Source organism: Trematomus bernacchii, unplaced genomic scaffold (genome assembly GCF_902827165.1).
Source record: "Trematomus bernacchii unplaced genomic scaffold, fTreBer1.1, whole genome shotgun sequence".
Taxonomy (NCBI): domain Eukaryota; kingdom Metazoa; phylum Chordata; class Actinopteri; order Perciformes; family Nototheniidae; genus Trematomus; species Trematomus bernacchii.
Window position 1 is genome coordinate 438,832 of NW_022987622.1, and position 22,541 is coordinate 461,372.

The 22,541-nt window shown below is 41.0% G+C and overlaps 1 protein-coding gene across 1 annotated transcript in view; it reads right to left on the reverse strand.

Annotated features, from left to right (window-relative positions):
- Positions 1–12,151: 12,151 nt before the first annotated feature.
- The window catches only part of LOC117484344 (plexin-A2-like), a gene marked incomplete at its 5' end in the record, with an annotated part of 77,886 nt that continues 67,496 nt past the window's right edge, over positions 12,152–22,541 (reverse strand). Inside the window, 5 exon segments of the mRNA XM_034132816.1 lie at positions 12,152–14,791; positions 17,347–17,497; positions 18,841–19,053; positions 19,205–19,374; positions 20,477–20,667. Of these exon segments, the coding sequence (XP_033988707.1) occupies positions 14,696–14,791; positions 17,347–17,497; positions 18,841–19,053; positions 19,205–19,374; positions 20,477–20,667 (821 nt within the window). The 3' untranslated portion in view covers positions 12,152–14,695.

Sequence of the window (22,541 nt, forward strand, 5' to 3'; positions counted from 1 at the left end):
AATGAGGGCACGAGATAAGTTTGTGCACAGATGGAAGGCTGACAGGCAGGTAGGCCATCCAGTTATTTTAGCCGGGCCGGCTCAGATGATTGGTCGTGCTTTTTACAGTACTACGGCTTCCACAGATGACATTTATTATGGATTTATTGTCAAAGCATTTAATATATTCATTGCTATCAGGATGTTCAGAGCATTCCATGGAATATAACAAAAAGTGTTTCTGAAGTGAATTACTTACCCCACCTTTACGTTTTTCAATATTTTATTAAATGGAGGAACTGTGATAATCCAATTTCCCTCCTGGGGATAAATAAACCATTTATTTTGAATTATTTATTTATTTATTTATATAAATAACTCTTGAAATCTTCTAACATTAACTGCTTTAAATTCTGCTGTGTTTCATTTTACGAGGAAATGTGACCCATGTGCTATTCCACACAGCAGCCAGGAGAGGGCACTGCAGGACCAGATGTAATCATCACAAACAGAGGAGAGATTCCTGAATGACTCCACGCTGCCCTCTTGTGGCGACAGGAACCACTGAACACATCCTCCTGTGTGACATTTCCTCAACTCCTGCTATAAAAAAAACCCCATAAAGAGTTATTTAATGCCATGCCATAAACCTGTCAGCACTGATGTAAAGATTGAAACGTGAGAACATGCCAAAAAGTCAAAGAAAAATGCCAATATTTAAAGGTTTCAGAGAACATCAGGTCTGTTAGCCACATGACTTCTCATCCAATAACTCGTCATAAAGTGTCTGCACTGTCTTCTGGAGATGGTGATTAGCTGACGAGGTGTGTATGTGTGTGTGTGTGTGTGTGTGTGTGTGTGTGTGTGTGTGTGTGTGTGTGTGTGTGTGTGTGTGTGTGTGTGTGTGTGTGTGTGTGTGTGTGTGTGTGTGTGTGTGTGTGTGTGGTTGAATCAGGTGGGGGTGGGGTGGGGTACACCTCAGCCCCGCCGTTCTCTGAAGTTTTGCTGAGGGCTCGTGGGAGACGCTCAGGTCCTCAGCATCAAATATTCATTTCACAGAAACTCCTGAGCCTTAAATAATTCTCAAAGAAGTGTGCCAAAAAGCGAGCCCTTGCAATCCCGGGCACGTTTCTATCTGGACAATAGATTCTGAGGAGGAGGAGGAGGAGGAGGAGGAGGAGGAGGAGGAGGAGGTAGGCAGACAGACAGACGGGGGGAGACAGAGAGAAGAGGGTGAGTGGATCTATTGTGTCGGCCAATAACAGATGGGTCGCTTTAAGAGGCATCAACTGAGCATACAGTGAGCAACATGTTCAATAAAAACAGTTAAATGAAGAAATGTAATGTAATGTTTGAGATGTTGCATTGTAATGACAAATGAAAAACTACACACGATGTATGATGTATAAACAATGCAAATATACCTGCCTGCAAAACAAATATGTGGGCTTTTATTGAGAAAGGTAACGATAAAGAGTAAGTGTGACATTTTAGACATGTCGCTTTGTAATGACAAAATAAGTATTACATAGTGATGTCACCGTGTTCCGGAAGTAAACAAAGGAGTCCAATGGAGGCGTTTCAGTCAGGTTAGGGTATGTGTGGAAACCCCCAAAAAGCAGACTATGGCCTCTTTGATTATTCATAACAAATAAAACAACGGGTCAGAAAATATATTGACAATTAAATGACCCTGGTGTGTGAAGGTAGAAGTGGAAGTCAATGTGAAATATTCTGACTAATCACCATTGAACGGTGATCACTTCCCATGAGGTGCACTGAAATGGTTTCAGGATAAACCACAACATTTCAGTCCCATGGATACTATCTATGTATTCAGCAGATTGAGTCTTAGCGCCAATGTTGTTGAGTCTGTGTGATAACAACCGTCACCTGATCCCGTCTGATCTGACCACCTCTTCATCCCAAGCTGAATTACACCATACCGGATGGATGATCTCTCACTCATTACCCTCCGTATCTCTCACTGAACGAGTGTGTGTTCCCTCCGGTCAGTGTGTGTGTTCCCTCCGGTCAGTGTGTGTGTTCCCTCCGGTCAGTGTGTGTGTTCCCTCCGGTCAGTGTGTGAAGCAGGTGGTGTGTTTGGACTTGCCCCCCCTCCCCCCAAATGTTCTAATATACAAACAATGTTTTATAGGATAAGGAAAACCCCTATTACCATCAAATTATATATGTATTTTTGTTCAATAACCGTTCTGCAAGTTACATTATATCTGAGGCTGTCTGACAGCAAGATAAGGGTTTTTTAAAGGGACTAAAACACCTCACACAACCCAATAAAAACATCTGAACTATCCCTTTATCCCTTTTGTTCCCTCCGGTGAGTGTGTGTGTGTGTTCCCTCCGGTGAGTGTGTGTGTGTGTGTTCCCTCCGGTGAGTGTGTGTGTGTGTGTTCCCTCCGGTGAGTGTGTGGCAGGTGGTGTGTTTTGACTTGCCCCCCCCCCACCCCGGTGATAAGAGCTCGCCGTGGAGAATCAGAATCTGGCCTTTCAGAAGCGAGCAGGAGAGAAAATGAGCCATGAAGGAAATCGGAGGTGATTATCTTTATTATCAGCCAGGGGAGTAACTGTGGAAATGGCGACCTGTGGGGGGGGGGGACACACACACACACACACAAGCTGTTCCAGGAGCATGCTGATTGGCCCATACAAGCTCCAGTGGTAATTAACATCTGCATATGCAAACCAGGGCTCCAGCTAGGGAAATATGGCAGGCGTTTCTCACCTGAGCCTGAAAGCAGCGGGGTAGTGTGTGTCATGTGTGTCGTGTGTGTGTGTGTGTGTGTGTGTGTGTGTGTGTGTGTGTGTGTGTGGTGTGTGTGTGTGTGTGTGTGTGTGTGTGTGTGTGGTGTGTGTGTGTGTGTGTGTGTGTGTGTGTTCTGTGACTTCATATGCAACACACGACCCTGCAGCTTGCATGTGTGTTTTAATGTCCCAGTGCATTTGCAGGACTGTAAAATACTGACGCCTGCACTTTCTTGGAAGCACAGTTGGAACGGGTGCACCGGGGGCGGGGGGGTCGAATGGACGCCATCTTTGTTTTCTGCTGCCACTGCTAAAAGAGATGAGGCCACGCAACAGGAGGCTGTCAGAGGACCTGCAGGGAGCCTCATTACCATCTGAGGGAGGAGGACAAGTCCAGAGAAACACACTGATGGTCACTCAGCGCTCAAATCCCACTTTTCAGTAAAGTGAGTTCATAGTTCGGTGCTGGGGGCTGGTTTGGTTCAACTTTCAAACCACTTAAAGAGGCCATATTCTGCTTTTTGGGGTTTTCCCATAGGTTGTTGTGAAAGCATCTAAATGCTCTGAAAAGGCTAAAATCCCTTTGTTTCCTCCAGAGGGAGTTTCTCTCCCACACACTCCCCCCTCCCCACCTGAAACGCCTGTTTTATTTACTTCCGGAAGATGTCTTCACTATGGCACACTCGCGTTCCTATTGGCTAGCGCTCCAACACATTGTACGTGATAGGCTAAGGGGCGGGACATCTCCAAGCGGTTGACCAATCACGATATATAGTCTGAGAAAAATAGACCTTTTTTGGACATTAAAGCATGGAAACATGTCACAATAGAGGCACAGAATACAAATATGGACCTGAGAGTGAGTATAATATGTCCTTTTTTTAAAATGTACTAAGGCAGATTGAATTGCAACGACTTATCCAACTTTTTGCAGGTGAAAAAAAACGGTTGTTTCTTACAAGTGTCTAAATGAGACGACTAAACATCATCAGGCCCAACATTAGCCACTGTTAGCTTAGCGGTGGTGACGTGAAGTCATGTGACCGAGCTGTAGTTCCTTTAAAATAAGCTTTTTAATTCAAAAATCATAAAGTCTAGTTGATATCTGTAGATGATCCTGCTGAACAAAACGTGTAAATATCATAAACGTTTGTTTGCCCACTATTCCAAAATCCAATGGACAAATCCCATTGGCTTTTTGTGGAGGGAACCAGAGAGATGCTAACTTCCTGTCAGCCATCACTGCACCACTCTATAGGGCTACGATAACATATACATGCTGCTTTCCTTTTTTCTTGAACATGCATGATTTCCGTGTCTCATTTGTTTGTTTATGTATGTGCTGTTTTCATCCATGCTACTACTTCCTGTCTGAGTGAGGCTAACATAACTGTGAGTTGTGCAGGCGTGTTGCAGATCTAATGAGAGCTGCAGAGACTCTCAGACTGACAGCTCTAGCAGCGGGGAGCCGGGCTATAAATAAAGCCGCGCTGAGACTTTCTGACACCTGGATTCACATTCGCTCACAATTTCCCCTCCGACCGACTTCCAGCAGCACCCGCATCTCTTCCTGTGTTCTGCTCAGCCTCGGTGCTGCTCCTCATGTCTTTCTCTCTGTCAAAAGTAGTTTCTGTTGGTGTCTCTCTTTACTTTCACTGACTCCTGCTCAGAGGTGGGAAGTAGTGGAGTACAAATACTTTTTCTGGTATCAGTACTTTGCTCCACGACTTACGACTTTTTACTTTGACTTCTTACATGTTGAACACAAATACCTGTACTTCCTACTTCTTACATGTTGAACACAAATACCTGTACTTTCTACTTCTTACATGTTGAACACAAATACCTGTACTTTCTACTTCTTACATGTTGAACACAAATACCTGAACTTCCTACTTCTTACATGTTGAACACAAATACCTGTACTTCCTACTTCTTACATGTTGAACACAAATACCTGTACTTTCTACTTGTTACATGTTGAACACAAATACCTGTACTTTCTACTTCTTACATGTTGAACACAAATACCTGTACTTTCTACTTGTTACATGTTGAACACAAATACCTGTACTTCCTACTTCTTACATGTTGAACACAAATACCTGTACTTTCTACTTCTTACATTTTGAACACAAATATCTGTACTTTCTACTTCTCACATTTTGAACACAAATACCTGTACTTTCTACTTCTTACATTTTGAACACAAATACCTGTACTTTCTACTTCTTACATGTTGAACACAAATACCTGTACTTTCTACTTCTTACATTTTGAACACAAATATCTGTACTTTCTACTTCTCACATTTTGAACACAAATACCTGTACTTTCTACTTCTTACATTTTGAACACAAATACCTGTACTTTCTACTTCTTACATGTTGAACACAAATACCTGTACTTTCTACTTCTCACATTTTCCAAACAGGCTGGTTCCTTTAGTTTGAATGTGTGTTTGGTGGCGTGATCATTATTATTTAGAGTCATTGCGTGCCTATTGATTTGAACACGATCCGTGTATCCATCATTTCCTGGTCTTCTCTAAAGAAGAGGGACCAATGAAAACGTTGTCATGTTGCCGTTGTTCAGCATGGAAACATTCATTAGCTAACAATGACATTATTGTTCTATTAATATAAAGGGAGGTCAGGTACTCTTTAAAACAGCTGCTAGTTATGGGTACTTTTTACTGAAGTACATTTCACAGCCCTCTTTACTTTTACTTGAGTAAAGAAGTTTAGTCAGTACTTCTACTTTTACCAGAGTATTTTTAAACACCAGTATTTGTACTTCTACTTGAGTAAAGGAAGTGTGTACTTTTGCCATCTCTGACTCCTGCTCAGATGGGTTGTATTGCCCCTCTCTTCCTCACTATATGCCTCAATAACCTCCATCAGTTCTATTTAAACAGAGTTCAAACGGACCTTAACATACATTTTAGTCTCATTACTAAATTCAACATGAATACTTACAGTGCACATCATAGTAAGCATTTCAAATTACACGAAAGTAATGCAAGAGATCATTTCGGTGTCTTTGAAGATGAAGATACTTCTTCAATACGATGTGAATATAACCAGAAACATCAAACTGCATATTAATACACAGCTACATAATGTCCCTAACAAATGCACTTTTAAGTTTTGAACAAGGCTTTCTATTGACTACTGTTCCCAGTAGTTTTTAAAACTATTTAGGCTTTAACATTTTGGGTAATGGGCTCCACATTTCTGGAGTTTCAGTGCAGTCAGAACTATAGCCTGAACAACAGTCAGAAATACAGTCAGGACTACAGTGAGGACTAGAGTCAGAAATATAGCCTGAACTACAGTCACTACTACAGTCAGGTCTACAGTCACAACTACAGTCGCAACTAAAGGACCACAGTCAGAAATTCATTCACAACTACAGTCACAACTAGACAAAAAAATAAAGTCAAAACCACAACAAGAATGACACTCAAATACAGTCAGAACTACACAAAGAACTGCAACCACAAATAGACTAAGAATTACAACCAGAACTACAGTCAGAAATAAAACCACAAAAACACCTAGAACGACACTCAAATACAGTCAGAACTACCTTCAGAAACACAACCAGAACTACATTCAGAAACACAAAAAGAAATACACTCAGGACTCAAGTCACAACTACAACCAAAACTACAGCCAGAACTACACTCACTACTACAGTCAGAACTACAGTGAGAACTTCAGTGTGGACTACAGTCAGAACTACAGTGAGAACTTCAGTGTGGACTACAGTCAGAACTACAGTGAGAACTTCAGTGTGGACTGCAGTCAGAACTACAGTGAGAACTTCAGTGTGGACTACAGTCAGAACTACAGTGAGAACTTCAGTGTGGACTACAGTCAGAACTACAGTGAGAACTTCAGTGTGGACTACAGTCAGAACTACAGTCGCAACCAAAGGACTACAGTCAGACATTCATTCACAACTACAGTCACACATAGACTAAGAAATACAGTCAGAAATACAGTCAGAACTAGACTAAAAAATACAGTCAGAACTATAGCCTGAACAACAGTCAGACATACAGTCAGGACTACAATCAGAAATATAGCATGAACTACAGTCAAAACTACAGTCAGAACTACAGTCAGAACTACAGTCAGAACGTCAGTGTGGACTACCGCCAGAACTACAGTCGCAACTAAAGGACTACAGTCAGAAATTCATTCACAACTACAGTCACAACTAGACTAAGAAATACAGTCAGAAATACAGTCAAAACCACAACAAGAATGACACTCAAATACAGTCAGAACTACACAAAGAATTGCAACCACAAATAGACTCAGAAATACAAGTAGATCTACCATGAGGATGAGAGTCAGAACTACAACCAGAACTACAGTCAGAAATAAAACCACAAAAACACCTAGAACGACACTCAAATACAGTCAGAACTACCTTCAGAAACACAACCAGAACTACCTTCAGAAACACAACCAGAACTACCTTCAGAAACACAACCAGAACTACCTTCAGAAACACAACCAGAACTACATTCAGAAACACAAAAAGAAATACACTCAGGACTCAAGTCAGAACTACAACCAGAACTACAGCCAGAACCACACTCAGAATATCTCAACTTGCAGCATGTTTTAATTGAGATATTAATACCTGACCCGACTATTCTTTAAAAACTGAGCAGAACTCCCCCCTGACATCCCCCCCCACCCCTTTTTTTTTTTTTTTTTTTTGCCGACTCATATTACCCTAATTATTTCAGAATCTGCCTTGTAATCCAGGCTGAGAATCCTACCCAGAACGAATGGGATGTCAGCTTTTATGCAGCTACTTGTAAAGGCATTACAGCGCGTTAAGTCCCGCCTGGATGTGAATTGGTCTCAGCAGTACAGGATTAGAAGCTGCGGGGATTAAACCATCCCAGAGGAAATACAGGAGCAGGGTGGCCGGGGGACTCAGATATAGAATATATATTTCATGATCAACTGACTGCATCAGGAGAGAAGCATTTAAAGGGGACCTATCATGCAAAATGCCCTTTTTGATGCCTTTTATATACAAATATGTGTCCCCGGTGTGTCAGGGAACTCAAAAAGTGTCCGAAAATAAAACCCTCTCTCTTTTCCTCCGTACAGACATCTCTAAAAACGGGGGGAACAACGGAGCTGATCCAGATTTGCGTCCGATATGACGTAATATCTGAAATGTGGGCGGGCTTTACACCCACGGCCCTATCAGAAACGTTGCTATCAGAAACCAGAAACAATGCACAACGTGTTTGGAAGTAATATGGTTTTTGTTTACATTAGCAAGCATCGCTAACACTCAGAGCTAACCTGTACTGGAGAGAGTGTGTGTAAAGAAGCAGGAAATAAAAAGGAACTCACCTTGTGGTAAACCTGAGAGAGAAAAAGCCTTTGAGCTCCATACTGTTTTAGAAATAATCCTTGATGTGGTTTTGGAACATGATGGCGTTTAATCACAGCAGCATTTCGCTGAGTATCTGCCGGTACAATTCTGAGCAGGCATTAGCTCTCCCTCCTCTTTTTTTTTCTTTCAAGCTAAGGACCCAGAATCAGCGTTTCTCTAACAGCTGAAACAGAGGGATATGAGGGATTTCTAAAATGCATGATCTGATTGGTATTTTGAGCAAAACACTTCATAGACATGTTTTTTACTTATTTTTATATATCTGAGACCCATAATATATGCCTAAAAATAGCATAATAGGAGACCTTTAAACCACTAGTCCACTAAGACCGAACTGTGTCAAACCATACTTTAATTTATGTCAATTAAAAGGAATATATAAACAGTGGTGAAATATTACTAAGTACATTTACTAAAGTACTGTACTTAATGGCAAATTTTAGGTACTTGTACTGCAACTCAAGTACCACTAAACGGGACATTTTGTAATTTTTACAATGATACAAGTGAAAGTACACGGCATCAAAATATACTTAAGTACCAAATGTTAAAGTACTCGTTATCCACAGCCACTTTTAGAACAACATATATATATATATATATATATATATTATTACTGGATCATGATCATTGGTTGAAGAAGTACTCAGATCCCTTGCCTAAGTAAAATTAGCAATACAGTATATACATAAAAGTCCTGTCCAAACGTACAGATCAGCTAAATGTACTTTAATTATAAAAAGTAAAAGAAGTAACCAAAACTAAACTATGGCCTCCAAATGTGATGCATTATAATATATGACATAATAGAGTGCCACAGTGACGCGTCATAAATCTATCGATTAGATTTATGATTCAAAATTATAAAAGTAGGGTAGACATGTGGATATTATCCGGCTGAACAAAACGTGATCCGTCTCTTCAATGTGTCTCAACCACAGACCTTATTTCGAGCTGTTTTCCAAAATCCTATGGAGAAATTGCATTGGTTTTTGTCGAAGGAACCAGAAGTGGTAAAATGCTAATTTACTTCCGGGTTTTAGGATGCGTCACTGTGGCACTCTCTTAGATTGTTAATATGGTTGCATCATGCAGCATTTTACTGAGTGTTGATATTGATAATATTGATGTTTCAAACTTTTTGTAACAGTTAGTCCACTAGTACAGCGGTTCCCAACCTTTTTCAACTCAGGGCCCACTTAAGAATCTACATTTTTTTCGCGGCCCACATTCAACCATATACAATACGGAGGCTAAATAAAGTACTTTTTATTTGTATTAGAATAGGAGCTGGCCATCAGTTACAAACAGACATTTTGATCACACAGTTTAGTTGAATACTCGAATCTGATTGGTCGATTCAGAACATGTGACACATTGTTAATCCAGTAGAACAGACCGTTGTCAAGAACTGCAATGACCGTTGCTAAGGAGGATCAAGAAAGAGAAAGGAAAAGAGGTTAAAATAAAAAAAAATCTTAATAATGAAATGTTTCCACACAAATCATAATGTTTTGCAAATTATTTGGCGGCCCACTTGCAATGTCTCCGCGGACCACTAGGGGGCCGCAGGCCACAGGTTGGGAACCGCTGCACTAGTAGATCTTTTAGAGATGCATTATGTTAAAAGTTTGATGCAAAATCTTCATCTGAAAAGCTGTTTAATAAATGTAGTGGAGTAAAAGTAAAAAGTAGCATTTAATTTAAATTAAATTGTACTTAAGTACTTGGTTAATACATTAGTCACTTTCCACCACCGATGTAGAATCATAATTGTTTCTGACGACAAAGAGACACGAATACAGATTTCAGCTCTATGCAATTTTTAACCAGCAAAGTTTATTTATATATAACAACAGTACAAAGTGAATCCTTGGCTTGCAAAATAGGTGTGCTTCATATTTACAATAGGTACACAATAATATCTTATCATAACAAAATCAAAGCAAATAAAAAAACAAAACAAGAGAACAACCTTTTTTTAAATACTTTAAGTTTCTTACAATTTTCACAACACTTTTATAAAACAAGAACAGACAGCCATTATTATTATCATCGTCATCATTGCCATTAATTACTATATTACAGAACTCCAGTGTCTACAAAGGGCTTGTTTACAACGTGTTAAAAATGGAAGGATTTTATACTTGATGATATTTTGAATTGAGAGTAATACAATGATTGGGATTTCAATTCCTCTGTCTGATACCGGAAAGCAAACAAAACAAAAACTGCTGATTAAATGCTTTGTTTTGTAAAAGCAGAAACACCATCTCTCCAGCAAAGTGCACGTAGCATCTTCCATTAGCAATCAGCTGAAATGAGATTACGTTTACGAGCATCTATCTCACACCACCGCCAGTCAAATGGGATTCCACGCTGCAGAAAGAGTAAACAAACTTTCCTCATTTCAAATTGAATTAAAATGAGAAATGAGTTTACAGCATGGATCATTAAGAGCTATATCTAGTAACAAAAAAAATCTCTTTCACAAATAAAAACAAGGTGCTTTCAGCTGCGATGCGAGACGTTGTACAGATGGGAATAAATTCAGTCCGTGTGGATCGATATGGAATACCAGGCAGAACAAAAGCATGAATTAAAACGCATGCAAAATCTCACACAAGATAAAAAGAAAACGTCCTGATATAAATGATCCGTGAGAGGAAAATCAAAGCCACTTTAAAAACAATTTGCGAGCCTCTGATTACGTCTGTCACAATCTGAATACAGCGGAGAGTTGGAAAGACTAATAAACGTACATTTGTTTCATCCCTTGCAAAAAGGAAAAAGGCATTTAGGTCCTGTTTAAAATGATAAAAAGCATTACTCCATACAAGCAATGTGAGGTATGAGGATACATTTCTATTTGCTGAGCTTGGGAAGACACCTTAATCAAAAGAAGGAAGCTTCATGTTAAGTGTTTGCAGACCTACTGTATGGGTGTGTCTATAGAGTGGTGCGGGAATGAGTCAAAATCCTGGAAATGAGTCAGCATTTCTTGTTCCCTCGTAGGAATGTTTTCTGATTGTGTTTCTGGTTGCCTGAAATAAGGTCTGTGGTTAACACAAGCTGAAGAGATTTTAACGTTTTGTTCTACGACATGAAATACGTCAGTAAATACCCCACTGGTGGATTTAAAAAACGTGGTTGCTAACAAGTGTCTAAATGCCGCCTTTAGCTTAGCGGTGGAGACGTGAAGTCATGTGACCGTGCTGTAGTTCCTTTATAGCCCAACATTAGCCACCTTTATCTTAGCGGTGGTGACGTGAAGTCATGTGACCGTGCTGTAGTTCCTTTATAGCCTAACATTAGCCGCCTTTAGCTTAGCGGTGGTGACGTGAAGTCATGTGACCGTACTGCAGTTCCTTTATAGCCCAACATTAGCCACCTTTAGCTTAGCGGTGGTGACGTGAAGTCATGTGACCGTGCTGTAGTTCCTTTATAGCCCAATGTTAGCTTTTTACTTCAGAAATCATCAAGTGGTGTTAATATGTGGAGATTATCCTGCTGAACTCAACGTGTATTTGCCACAGAAATTATTTTCTGACATTAACCAAAATCACATGGAGAAATCCCATTGGTTTTTAGTGAGCGGAACCAGGGAGATGCTGCCTTCAGGGTCCACTAGAAATAAATAAATCCCCGCACCACTCTTTAGGTGTTAATTGGGAGAAGGTGCTTGTTTCAGATGAGGGAACAAATATCAGCTCCTCTTCGCCTCTGCTGCCCCCGCTGGCTGGACTCAGTAACTGCATGTCCAACTACACCTCATCCTACATGCCTCCTCGCCTGTTAGTTTGATGTTTCTTCTTTCCATCTCCTGATCACACTGTGCACACACACACACACACACACACACACACACACACACACACACACACACACACACACACACACACACACACACACACACACACACACACACACACACACACACACACACACACACACACCACACACACACACACACACACACACACACACACACACACCGCCTCAGATCAAAGAGCAGCTTCAAAGCCGGAGCAGGAAACTAGAGCTAAAGGGCTTCTCTCTCTTTCTCAACACTTCCTCTTCAAACAGCTCAGGAGAGCCGAGTGCAGAGCGAGGCGATGTCCGCCGTACCCTCTTCACCTTTTCTACCTTATCTCGCTAAGACGCTTCTCAGCAGAGTTGCCGGATCAGAGGACTAATAAGATCAGGTGGGTATCTAAGGCCACGGAGAAAAGAAGAAGCACCTTGGACCCACTACTGGTGTTGGTCATGCTCTCAACACACACTGTGCAAACCTTTAATACTACCTATTGTTCAAGTACTTGATGTAAACAACAAGCAGACACATATATATCCCGGAAGAAAACGAGTCCAGACGGCGAAATCTACAGTTTGCTGTCATGCAGCTCGCAGGTCAGCCTCTTAGGTTTAAGTCAGCAGACGCAGCATGAAACACTTTTATATTTATCACCTTATGTTTCGTACCTTTAAAAAAAAAAAACTCACTGTATTCCAGTTCTGTATAAGCTCTAACCGGCTCCAACATGACAGCTCTGCTCCCTCTGTAAAGCATAAACCGAATCATGACACATTAGAGGACAATTTGAAACGACGGGATCTTTTGGCACTTGTTTAAACTGAATCTTATTGTCAGTGCGAGGAACATCTCAGCTGGCCAACCGGAGCTGGCAGGACTCGTTGGCACTTGATCAAATCAAAGATGGCCCCTGGATAGCATGCAAATACACAGGAAGTTGATCCCAAAGAGATACAGTCTGTGGTTATGTGAACACACACACTCTGCTCTAGAGAAGTGTGGTTCAGTGTGGATAATGACACAGATTTTTAAACGTTATCAGGTGATGAAATCTGCAGAATGAGTGATAATCAGCCACATAGATGTTTATAAATAGTTCATTTAATTGCTTTAAACACAGACTACTTATAGGAGCAATCGGTGTGTGTAAACAAACGTTCCTGTGGGCTAAAGCTACATGCTAATCACGTTAAATACAGCACTAGGAAGGTAGCGCGTTAGCATGGTGAGCTATAAAGCCCCACAGATCGATACAAAATGACTAATCAACTGAAGAGGTGATCGACCCACTCTGAGGAAGATTTAAATCACCTGGTTGTAATATTGTTTAACTTGATTAAAGTGAATCAATTACTAGACAGCTTTTAGACGACGTTAGCTAGCTAGCCTCTCTGTTTCCAACTGTGTACCGATTATTTAAAAACAGTATTGTTGTCGGTGCTGCCTGTGTTTCGCCAACCAGTGACGTCAGATTGTTAACTACTTTTTAAACAAGTAGTTGTTAGTTTTAGGAAAAGGTAATGGTTTGCGTGTAAATAAGGGCTCTTGTCAAACGAAGTCTTTTTGTTCCATACATCTCCCCCGTTTTTCTTGCTCTTTATGAAAGATGATTGGGTTATATTTACAGCATTCTGCAGGATTAGAGAAACACTACCAGCCCGATTTAAATGAAATTTGTTGGAAGATTGTGGCATGGGCTCAGGAAAAACATAGTACATTTTGGAGCGGATCTCAATCAGTGGGGCGGATACACAACATTGCAAAGAAAAGGAAATTGTTCTGTATTTTCGTAGTACAGAAATAACCACAACAATTGTTTCCTGACCATCAGAAGTCAACTAAATAGATCCTTAAGTCGAAACAGCACCATGGAAAGTCTGCGGAAACGTTGGTACACATTCATAGCCCATCTGAATATAAAAAGGCTGATTACCACTAATAAATAACACCAGTTTAATCCCCTGATAACGCGTTAAACCTGGGGATAATGTTTGGGAAGCGGTCTGACGAATGGACTTCACTCAGCTCAACTGAGCCCCTTTGTGTTTGCAAATAGACGTAAAGACAAACAGAAAAGAAAACATCTGTACATTCACAGACACTGATTGGTAACCGGTACATACACAGATGACCAAAGAAAAAAGAAAGCCTTGGACTCCAGATTGATTCTCCTAAATATGTCCTCTCCTCTGTTCAGGTGCATGCCGGCTGAAGTCCTCCAGAGACTCTGAGATGACGAGCTTCATGTTTCACGATCGGATCGGATTCATGATTCGTGATAAAGAGCGGAGGTTTAGTCCGAGGAAAAGTGAGAGGAGACCCTGATGTCGTCTTCTTTGTCTTTGCACAACAACAGGGTCCTCCTGGGTGGGACTGCAACTGATAATATTCAAATGTACAAGTACAAAAATAAAAATCTGGATGCGACGCGAGATCTGCTCCTCCGGTTCACACTGGAGGATTCATCTAGTCCTCCCCACACACAGACACACACACACAGACAGACACACACGCACACACACACACACACACACGCACACACACAGGAATATTCTTTGAGAAAAATAAAATAAATAGGGGCCATGTTCTCTGCTGACGGTCCTCCAGCTGCAGGGTTTCTGTTTCTCAGTCTGTGGCCCTGAGCGGATCCGTGTGAGGAGGAAATAATATGAGTGTGGATGTGGAGTGTGTTGGGGGTCCTCAGCTCTCCTGAGACATGGCGGCGATCAGCTGCTCCAGCTTGTAGGCCAACTTCTGCTTCCTCGCCTGCTCGTCCTGCTCCAGCGCCGCCGTGATCTGTGGGGGACAGAAAAATAGCGTAAAAATTCAAGCAAAATACATGAGGTCGATGCACCTTGCAACCGAGGGGCCCAAAGTGCCCTTCCCTGGACTTCACCTACAAAATGTGGCTTGGAGAGACAAGTACCAACCAGGGAGACGCTCACAATGACCACAAAGAGACTTTAAGGGACTACAAAAACAGCCCATTGTCTTTGTCAGAGCCATCACATGAAAGAGAGGAACATTGTTACATCAGGGTCTCTGTCTTCGACAACACGGAGCAACATTTGTGTTTAATCCTTCCTCGTTTTATCTTTCCGAGACGCCATCGTGTAAACGCGGCGTTTGTCAAGTCGAGTTGAAAAGGATGAGACAGAATCTGTGTGTCTCGCCTGTCATCTCTGACAGTTTCACACGTGTACAGCCTTCCATATTAAATATGACAACATCCTTTGATATGGATATATGCAGCGGTGGAAAGTAACTGAGTACATTTACTCAAGTCTTGTACTTTGAGGAAGGTCATTCTCATTACACTTACTCTTAATTACAGGACTTGTACCAGAGTATTGGTACAGTGTAGTATTCATACTTCTACTGAAGCAAACTATCTAAATACTATCTGAAGTAATACAAATATTGCATGATTTTTATACAGCTCTCTTCCTAGTGCTCAAAGACACTTTACAAACTAACTAAACATCATTAATTGACCTCTCTTACACAATGTGTACTTTCAATTATTCTGAGGTAATGGATAAATAATAAATGAACACAGGGTAAAAACCGTCGCCCACAATGCGCCATTTATTCCCTAGGAGAAGCACTTTGGATTAATCTAAAGTCATTTTCCTCCACTCGTTCAAGTGCTCTGTGTTCATACGCAAGGTCACTATGAGGCTCAGCAATTTATAAATCATGCATAATATATATAATGTCAGTTTTACAGGCATTTAACGAGCCGTTTTTCATGCCTTTTAACAGTTTTATTGGACGTTTTGGTGTCCTTCAGGTTTTCTGTTCAGTCCTCAGTTATTCTGCAGCGCACGGTGAGTCTCCTTTCATTCACCAAGCTCACCATGAGGCTCAGCAATTTATAATATTGGTCAAATATCTGCATTTAATGAGCCATTCTTTGTGCTTTTAACTATTTTATTTGTCATTTCTTTGTGCCCTTCAGTCGATTAGAAACACATCTAATATTTTTCCTGAGGTTTTCTTTGTTGGTGTTTCAGTTTCCCGGCAGCTCTTTGTGTGCAGCAGAGCCTCCCTTCTGCCTCTCGTCTGCTTAAGTGCTCTTAAAGGCTGGCAGCTACAGCGCTTCCTCCTCCTCCTCCTCATCCTCCTCTTCATCGCAGCAATGTATTATTAATCTGCAGCGCTGTATGCAGGTGCATCTCTCCCCAAATCCATTTAAGTATCCGCAGCTCGGCCCCTTTGTGCAGAGCCGTAAATATGAGGTTTTTAACGCACGGTCTTTGGGACTGATGGGCTGCATGTGTGGAGTAAATGTGTTCTGCTACACGAGGAAGAGTTTGCATCAGACAGCTGAGGCAGCAGAGTGTGAGATTCATGGAGAGCAAAGGGGAGGCTGACTGGATAATGGCTTGAAAAGAGGAGGAAGGTACAGGAAGTAGAGAGCGAGGAAATAAAAAGGAGAGCAACACAAAGGTCAGACTAATGCCTCCCAGAGGATCAGCTGACATTAGAGGCACCACGTCTCCATAAATGCACTCTCTTCCTCCTCCCTCCTTCTTCCTTCTTCCTGTGATCTGACAGTGTGTGTGTGTGTTTCCGCTCAGCAGAGAGCATGCTGGGAGCTTGTAGACATCACTTTCTGCTGCAGATCAGACGCCGCCTTGTTAACGCTCACCTCAGGGAAGTCTGCTGAAGACTCTGATCTGACCTCGCTAACCTCTGCGCGCTGCGTGCGAAACACAGAGGAGGCACAGTACATTTCTGGAGCACAACTTTTCTGCAATCTGCCCGTGATTAGCGTCTGATTTTGGAACGGATGTCAACCATGGGGCGGATTCACCACATTGCAAAAAAAGGCCATTATTGATGAATTCACTTTGAGACGTAACACCCCGTAAATGAAACAACATCTCGGAAAGTCAGCGGAAAGTCCGTCTGATCCGTCTTCTGTGCTCTTTGTGCAAAAACTGGATTAGATAAACAAGTCTTCATCATAGCATTCAAGTTGTTTCCACATTACAACTTAGAGCTCATGAACACACCGTTAACCGCTGGAAGAATGACTTTCTAACTTGGGAAATGGGGCCATCCCAGAAGCACCTGAATGCACCACTCGTCCTGCCAGAGCTCGCTCTAAATTAAAAATGAATAGTTAAATTACAGCTCTAAGTTTCTTTCTCTCTATCAGAATAGGTGTGTGAGATTCAGTTAGTCAGCTGCAGTCTTTAAGGGGATTGAAGTTTCTCTTTTTCTTTTAAATACACAGCAGAACTTTCGGTCCAAACCTTCTCTTGTAAGGACACAGACCTCAGTATTTCCTGCAGAATGCATCATAAAGACACTTGTTCTGTGCGAGTACATGTGTTGCTCACCTCCTCGCTGTACTTGCTGATGTAGGAGTAGATCTCGTTGAGCGCGCTGAGCATGTTGAACTCGTTGGAGTGAAGCCTGGCCTGCTCCGCCAGGTAGGCGTTCATGTCCTGATCGCTGATGGCCGGCAGACGGCTGATGTCAGCGTAGTACCTGACGGAGAAACACAGGAGACACCTTGTTATAGAGACAGCTTTCTAAAGCATCATACCACCTTCAGGAACAATAACTGTCTGCTAACATGACGGCAACATGTATACTGGGGACACTGGAGACATGTCTACACCACTTGTGGAAATGGCCAGTTTTTTACCCAGCACTTTGCATCAGGATAACTTGTTAAAAATGTTCTGAAAATAGCGTGCACAATTAATTGTACACTTTGAGAACAAAAGTGACGCCCACGTTAAGAGGCAGAGATGGCAAAAGTACACACATCCTTTACTCAAGTAGAAGTACAGATATTCGTGTTTAAAAATACTCTGGTGAAAGTAGAAGTACTGACTAAACTTCTTTACTCAAGTAAAAGTAAAGAGGGCTTTGAAATGTACTTCAGTAAAAAGTACCCATAACTAGCAGCTGTTTTAAAGAGTACCTGACCTCCCTTTATATTAATAGAACAATAATGTCATTGTTAGCTAATGAATGTTTCCATGCTGAACAACGGCAACATGACAACGTTTTCATTGGTCCCTCTTCTTTAGAGAAGACCAGGAAATGATGGATACACGGATCGTGTTCAAATCAATAGGCACGCAATGACTCTAAATAATAATGATCACGCCACCAAACACACATTCAAACTAAAGGAGAAGTAGAAAGTACAGGTATTTGTGTTCAACATGTAAGAAGTAGAAAGTACAGGTATTTGTGTTCAACATGTAAGAAGTAGAAAGTACAGGTATTTGTGTTCAAAATGTAAGAAGTAGAAAGTACAGGTATTTGTGTTCAACATGTAAGAAGTAGAAAGTACAGGTATTTGTGTTCAAAATGTAAGAAGTAGAAAGTACAGGTATTTGTGTTCAACATGTAAGAAGTAGAAAGTACAGGTATTTGTGTTCAACATGTAAGAAGTAGAAAGTACAGGTATTTGTGTTCAACATGTAAGAAGTAGAAAGTACAGGTATTTGTGTTCAACATGTAAGAAGTAGAAAGTACAGGTATTTGTGTTCAAAATGTAAGAAGTAGAAAGTACAGGTATTTGTGTTCAACATGTAAGAAGTAGAAAGTACAGGTATTTGTGTTCAAAATGTAAGAAGTAGAAAGTACAGGTATTTGTGTTCAACATGTAAGAAGTAGAAAGTACAGGTATTTGGGTTCAACATGTAAGAAGTAGAAAGTACAGGTATTTGTGTTCAAAATGTAAGAAGTCAAAGTAAAAAGTGGTCAGAAAGATAAGTAGTGGAGTAAAGTACTGATACCAGAAACATGTACTTAAGTACAGTAAGGAAGTATTTGTACTCCACTACTCTCCAGCAGCATGTGATGGCTCCTACCTCTCCACCCAGCTCTTGTAGTTGGGGATGTCTTTAGCGTAGAGCAGCTTGTTGGACGGAGAGTCCTTCCCCAGCCGGTGCTCCGACGTGGAGCAGGAGTCCATGAAGGTCTGAGCGACGACCGACAGACAGGCGTCCGTGATGCTGCTCTTATGGATGTCGAACACAAACTGAGGGTTCTTTATCACGTTCACCCAGAAGCGCAGAGGAAGGCTGGAGGAGGAAGAGGAAGAGTCATGAGCTTTATCAATCTCTAATCTGTGCTGTTCATTCTCACCCTGTTGCTGTTAAACAACACGGGGATTAATAAAGGTTGATCTTTTCTTAATATCTTGGTTTCCTGAGTTTTTTAAAAGCAGCTCACCAGTTGCTTTTCCACGTGTGCCGCACGTCCTGGTCGTGGATGCCGTGTTTGTCCGCCTGCTCGTCCAGGAAGTCGAACATGTATTTGATGGCGAGAGGAAGAGAGGAGCCTCGGTGCACGGTGCTGAACAACGTCTCGAACAGGTCGTCCACGAACTTCTGCAGCGTGCCCTGAAGAAGAGGAGGAGGAGAGATGAAGGTTATTCAACTGCTGTGTAATAACACTCTCTTTTGCAATTTATAAAAGTCTATTTGTTCACTGTCTTTTCAAAGTCAAAGTCAACTTTATTGTGTGTACAGACAGAGAGATCGAAATACTGCTTCCCACAATCCAGAATACAAAAACAAAATATGTATATACCTATATATACACAATCAACAGACACATGTATACAGTACATATGCACACATTAAGACATAAATCCAAGCACAACAATCAATATATACAAAATAACAGTCGATATCTTTGAAAAATGTACATTAGTGCGAGACTGTCCATCGCAGCGTAAAAGGTTTGAGATTCTACTTATGTTTTCTACGTTGGATGTATACTAAATAGACTTGTTTATGACATTATTAACGTGTGTTTGCCTCTTCATTGATATGTCAGTATTTATTTTTGTGCACTGTGTTTCTTTGGTGTAATAATTGAAGTCCCCCCGCTGTGGGACCGATTACATATACATACATATACATTAGTATCTTTATTCATACTTATACAGCACTGTTTGCATTGTAATTTAAGACATTTTAACATATTTATTGTTGTTATATATTGTAGTACAATGTGCATATACATATTTACATTTTTTATTCTCTTATTGTCAATTTTTTCTATAAGTTCTTATGTTTATAAAAACATTTATTTTTCATTTTTCTCTTCCTAAAATGGAGCAACTGTCACCAAACCTTATTTCCCCTCAGAACAAATTAAATATTCTTACTCTGATCCGACGCTGTAACTTTTATGCATATGAAAAAAAAGCTTTGAATGTTGAATCTTTAAAAACTAAGGATGAATAAGCATGTACTAATGTTCATTGATTGATTAACTCTGCCTTTTTGTCGTTTTATTTCAGTGTTTGTTCGTTGTGTGCTTTTATTTACATGTACAGTATATAGACTTCTTGCACTATTTTTGTATTCAATGATATACGTTGCATTGTTGGAGGAGCTCAGGTCAGAAGAATTTCATTGCCATTTCTACACTGTAGCTTGTGTGCAAATGACAATAAAACCTTTGAATTGGAATCATGCTTGTCAGATGTTGTACCTTGGTGGCTAGCAGCCGGGTCAGATATATCTCGGACACCATCTTGCTGCCGCGTTCTCCCTCCTTCTGGTCTCCGTGCTCGTGGTTCTTCACCAGATGCCAGACCTTCACCCCGCTCTCCAGGTCCGGCGTGATCATCGGGGCCCGAGAGCGCAGGCTGTCCGGACTCCCCGTGTACCGGAAAGACGAGTCTGTCCGGGAGAGAGGAGGAGAATTCATCATTAATAAGAGACACGAAAAACCCTCAAAAACACATTAAGCGACTACAATATGACTTCAAAAGAGTACAAGACACAAAATGGCTGCCAAGAGACACAAAATGTCCATAAAAACACAAAGAGAGTCAGAAAAAGATCAGCATTTTGTACACGCACACGCACACACACACACACACACACACACACACACACACACACACACACACACACACACACACACACACACACACACACACACACACACACACACACACACGCACACTCATTTCGTGTGACAATTAAAGAGGGCTTCATCCTCCAATTCCATCTTCTTTTAAAGTTATCCAGAATTTCGACAGTCCAGTTATTCATTTAATCAGCCTCAGCAGACACAACATCTTCCCCCTCCCACTGTAAAGGAAATTGCATTTGTGTGTAATTTCATAGAAGTAATGAAAGGGAGGGGATTGCATTGATTACCAGTGACCCTCTGCATGACACACGAGAAATATCCAGCCATTTATCTTTTAAATACAACCTGCAGGACAGAGCTTTTTTACTAAATGCTTCATAGTTATTCTCCATTTCTCCCTCTGTCATGAATAATATTTCCACTCATTCACCCCCCCCCTCTCTGTATCCCCTCCTCACTCTCAAAACACTCATAATTGTCTCTTCTTCCCGCCACATGATGAACACGTCCCTCTCACATTTTAATCAATGCATCAGAAGAAGCAGAGGTGGGAAGTAGTGGAGTACAAATACTGTGTTTCTGTACTTAAGTACATGTTTCTGGTATCAGTACTTTACTCCACTACTTATTTTATGACTTTTTACTTTTACTTCTTACATTTTGAACACAAATACCTGTACTTTCTACTTCTCTCATTTTCCAAACAGGCTGGTTCCTTTAGTTTGAATGTGTGTTTGGTGGCGTGATCATTATTATTTAGAGTCATTGCGTGCCTATTGATTTGAACACGATCCGTGTATCCATCATTTCCTGGTCTTCTCTAAAGAAGAGGGACCAATGAAAACGTTGTCATGTTGCCGTTGTTCAGCATGGAAACATTCATTAGCTAACAATGACATTATTGTTCTATTAATATAAAGGGAGGTCAGGTACTCTTTAAAACAGCTGCTAGTTATGGGTACTTTCTACTTAAAGGGGACCTATCATGCAAAATGCACTTTTGTACGTCTTGTATACATGAATATGTGTCCCCGGTGTTCCAGGGAACTCACCAAGTGTCAGAAAACACAACCCTCTCTATTTTCCTCCATACCCAAATCTCTAAAAAAGGGGCTGCAACGGATCTGATAAAAACTGATCCAGATTTGAACACTGTCCTGACGTCAGGACTGTGGCGCTACGGCTATTGGGCCAACTCCACCAATCAGGAGGAGACAGCCACGGCCATTGCCGTTCGAAAGCGCTGGAGACGCTGTAGTACATATGCCAGGCCTGTAGATGGTGCTGTTCTCACTGAATCTGCCCTTGCTAAAACAGAGCTAAAAAATGTCAAATTGAGCAAAATGAGGCATGGCTAAAATGCATGATCTGTTTGGTATTTTGAAGAAAAAAAAGTATAAATATGCCTTATATAGGTATGGTCCTACACTATATTATTAAAATATAGCATGATAGGTCCACTTTAAGTTACATTTCAAAGCCCTCTTTACTTTTACTTGAGTAAAGAAGTTTAGTCAGTACTTCTACTTTCACCAGAGTATTTATAAACACGAGTATCTGTACTTCTACTTGAGGAAAGGATGTGTGTACTTTTGCCATCTATGATCAGAAGATGTGTTGAGCATCACACATCCTGCTTCTCTTCACTCAGTCTGAACGAGTCTCTAATTATCCT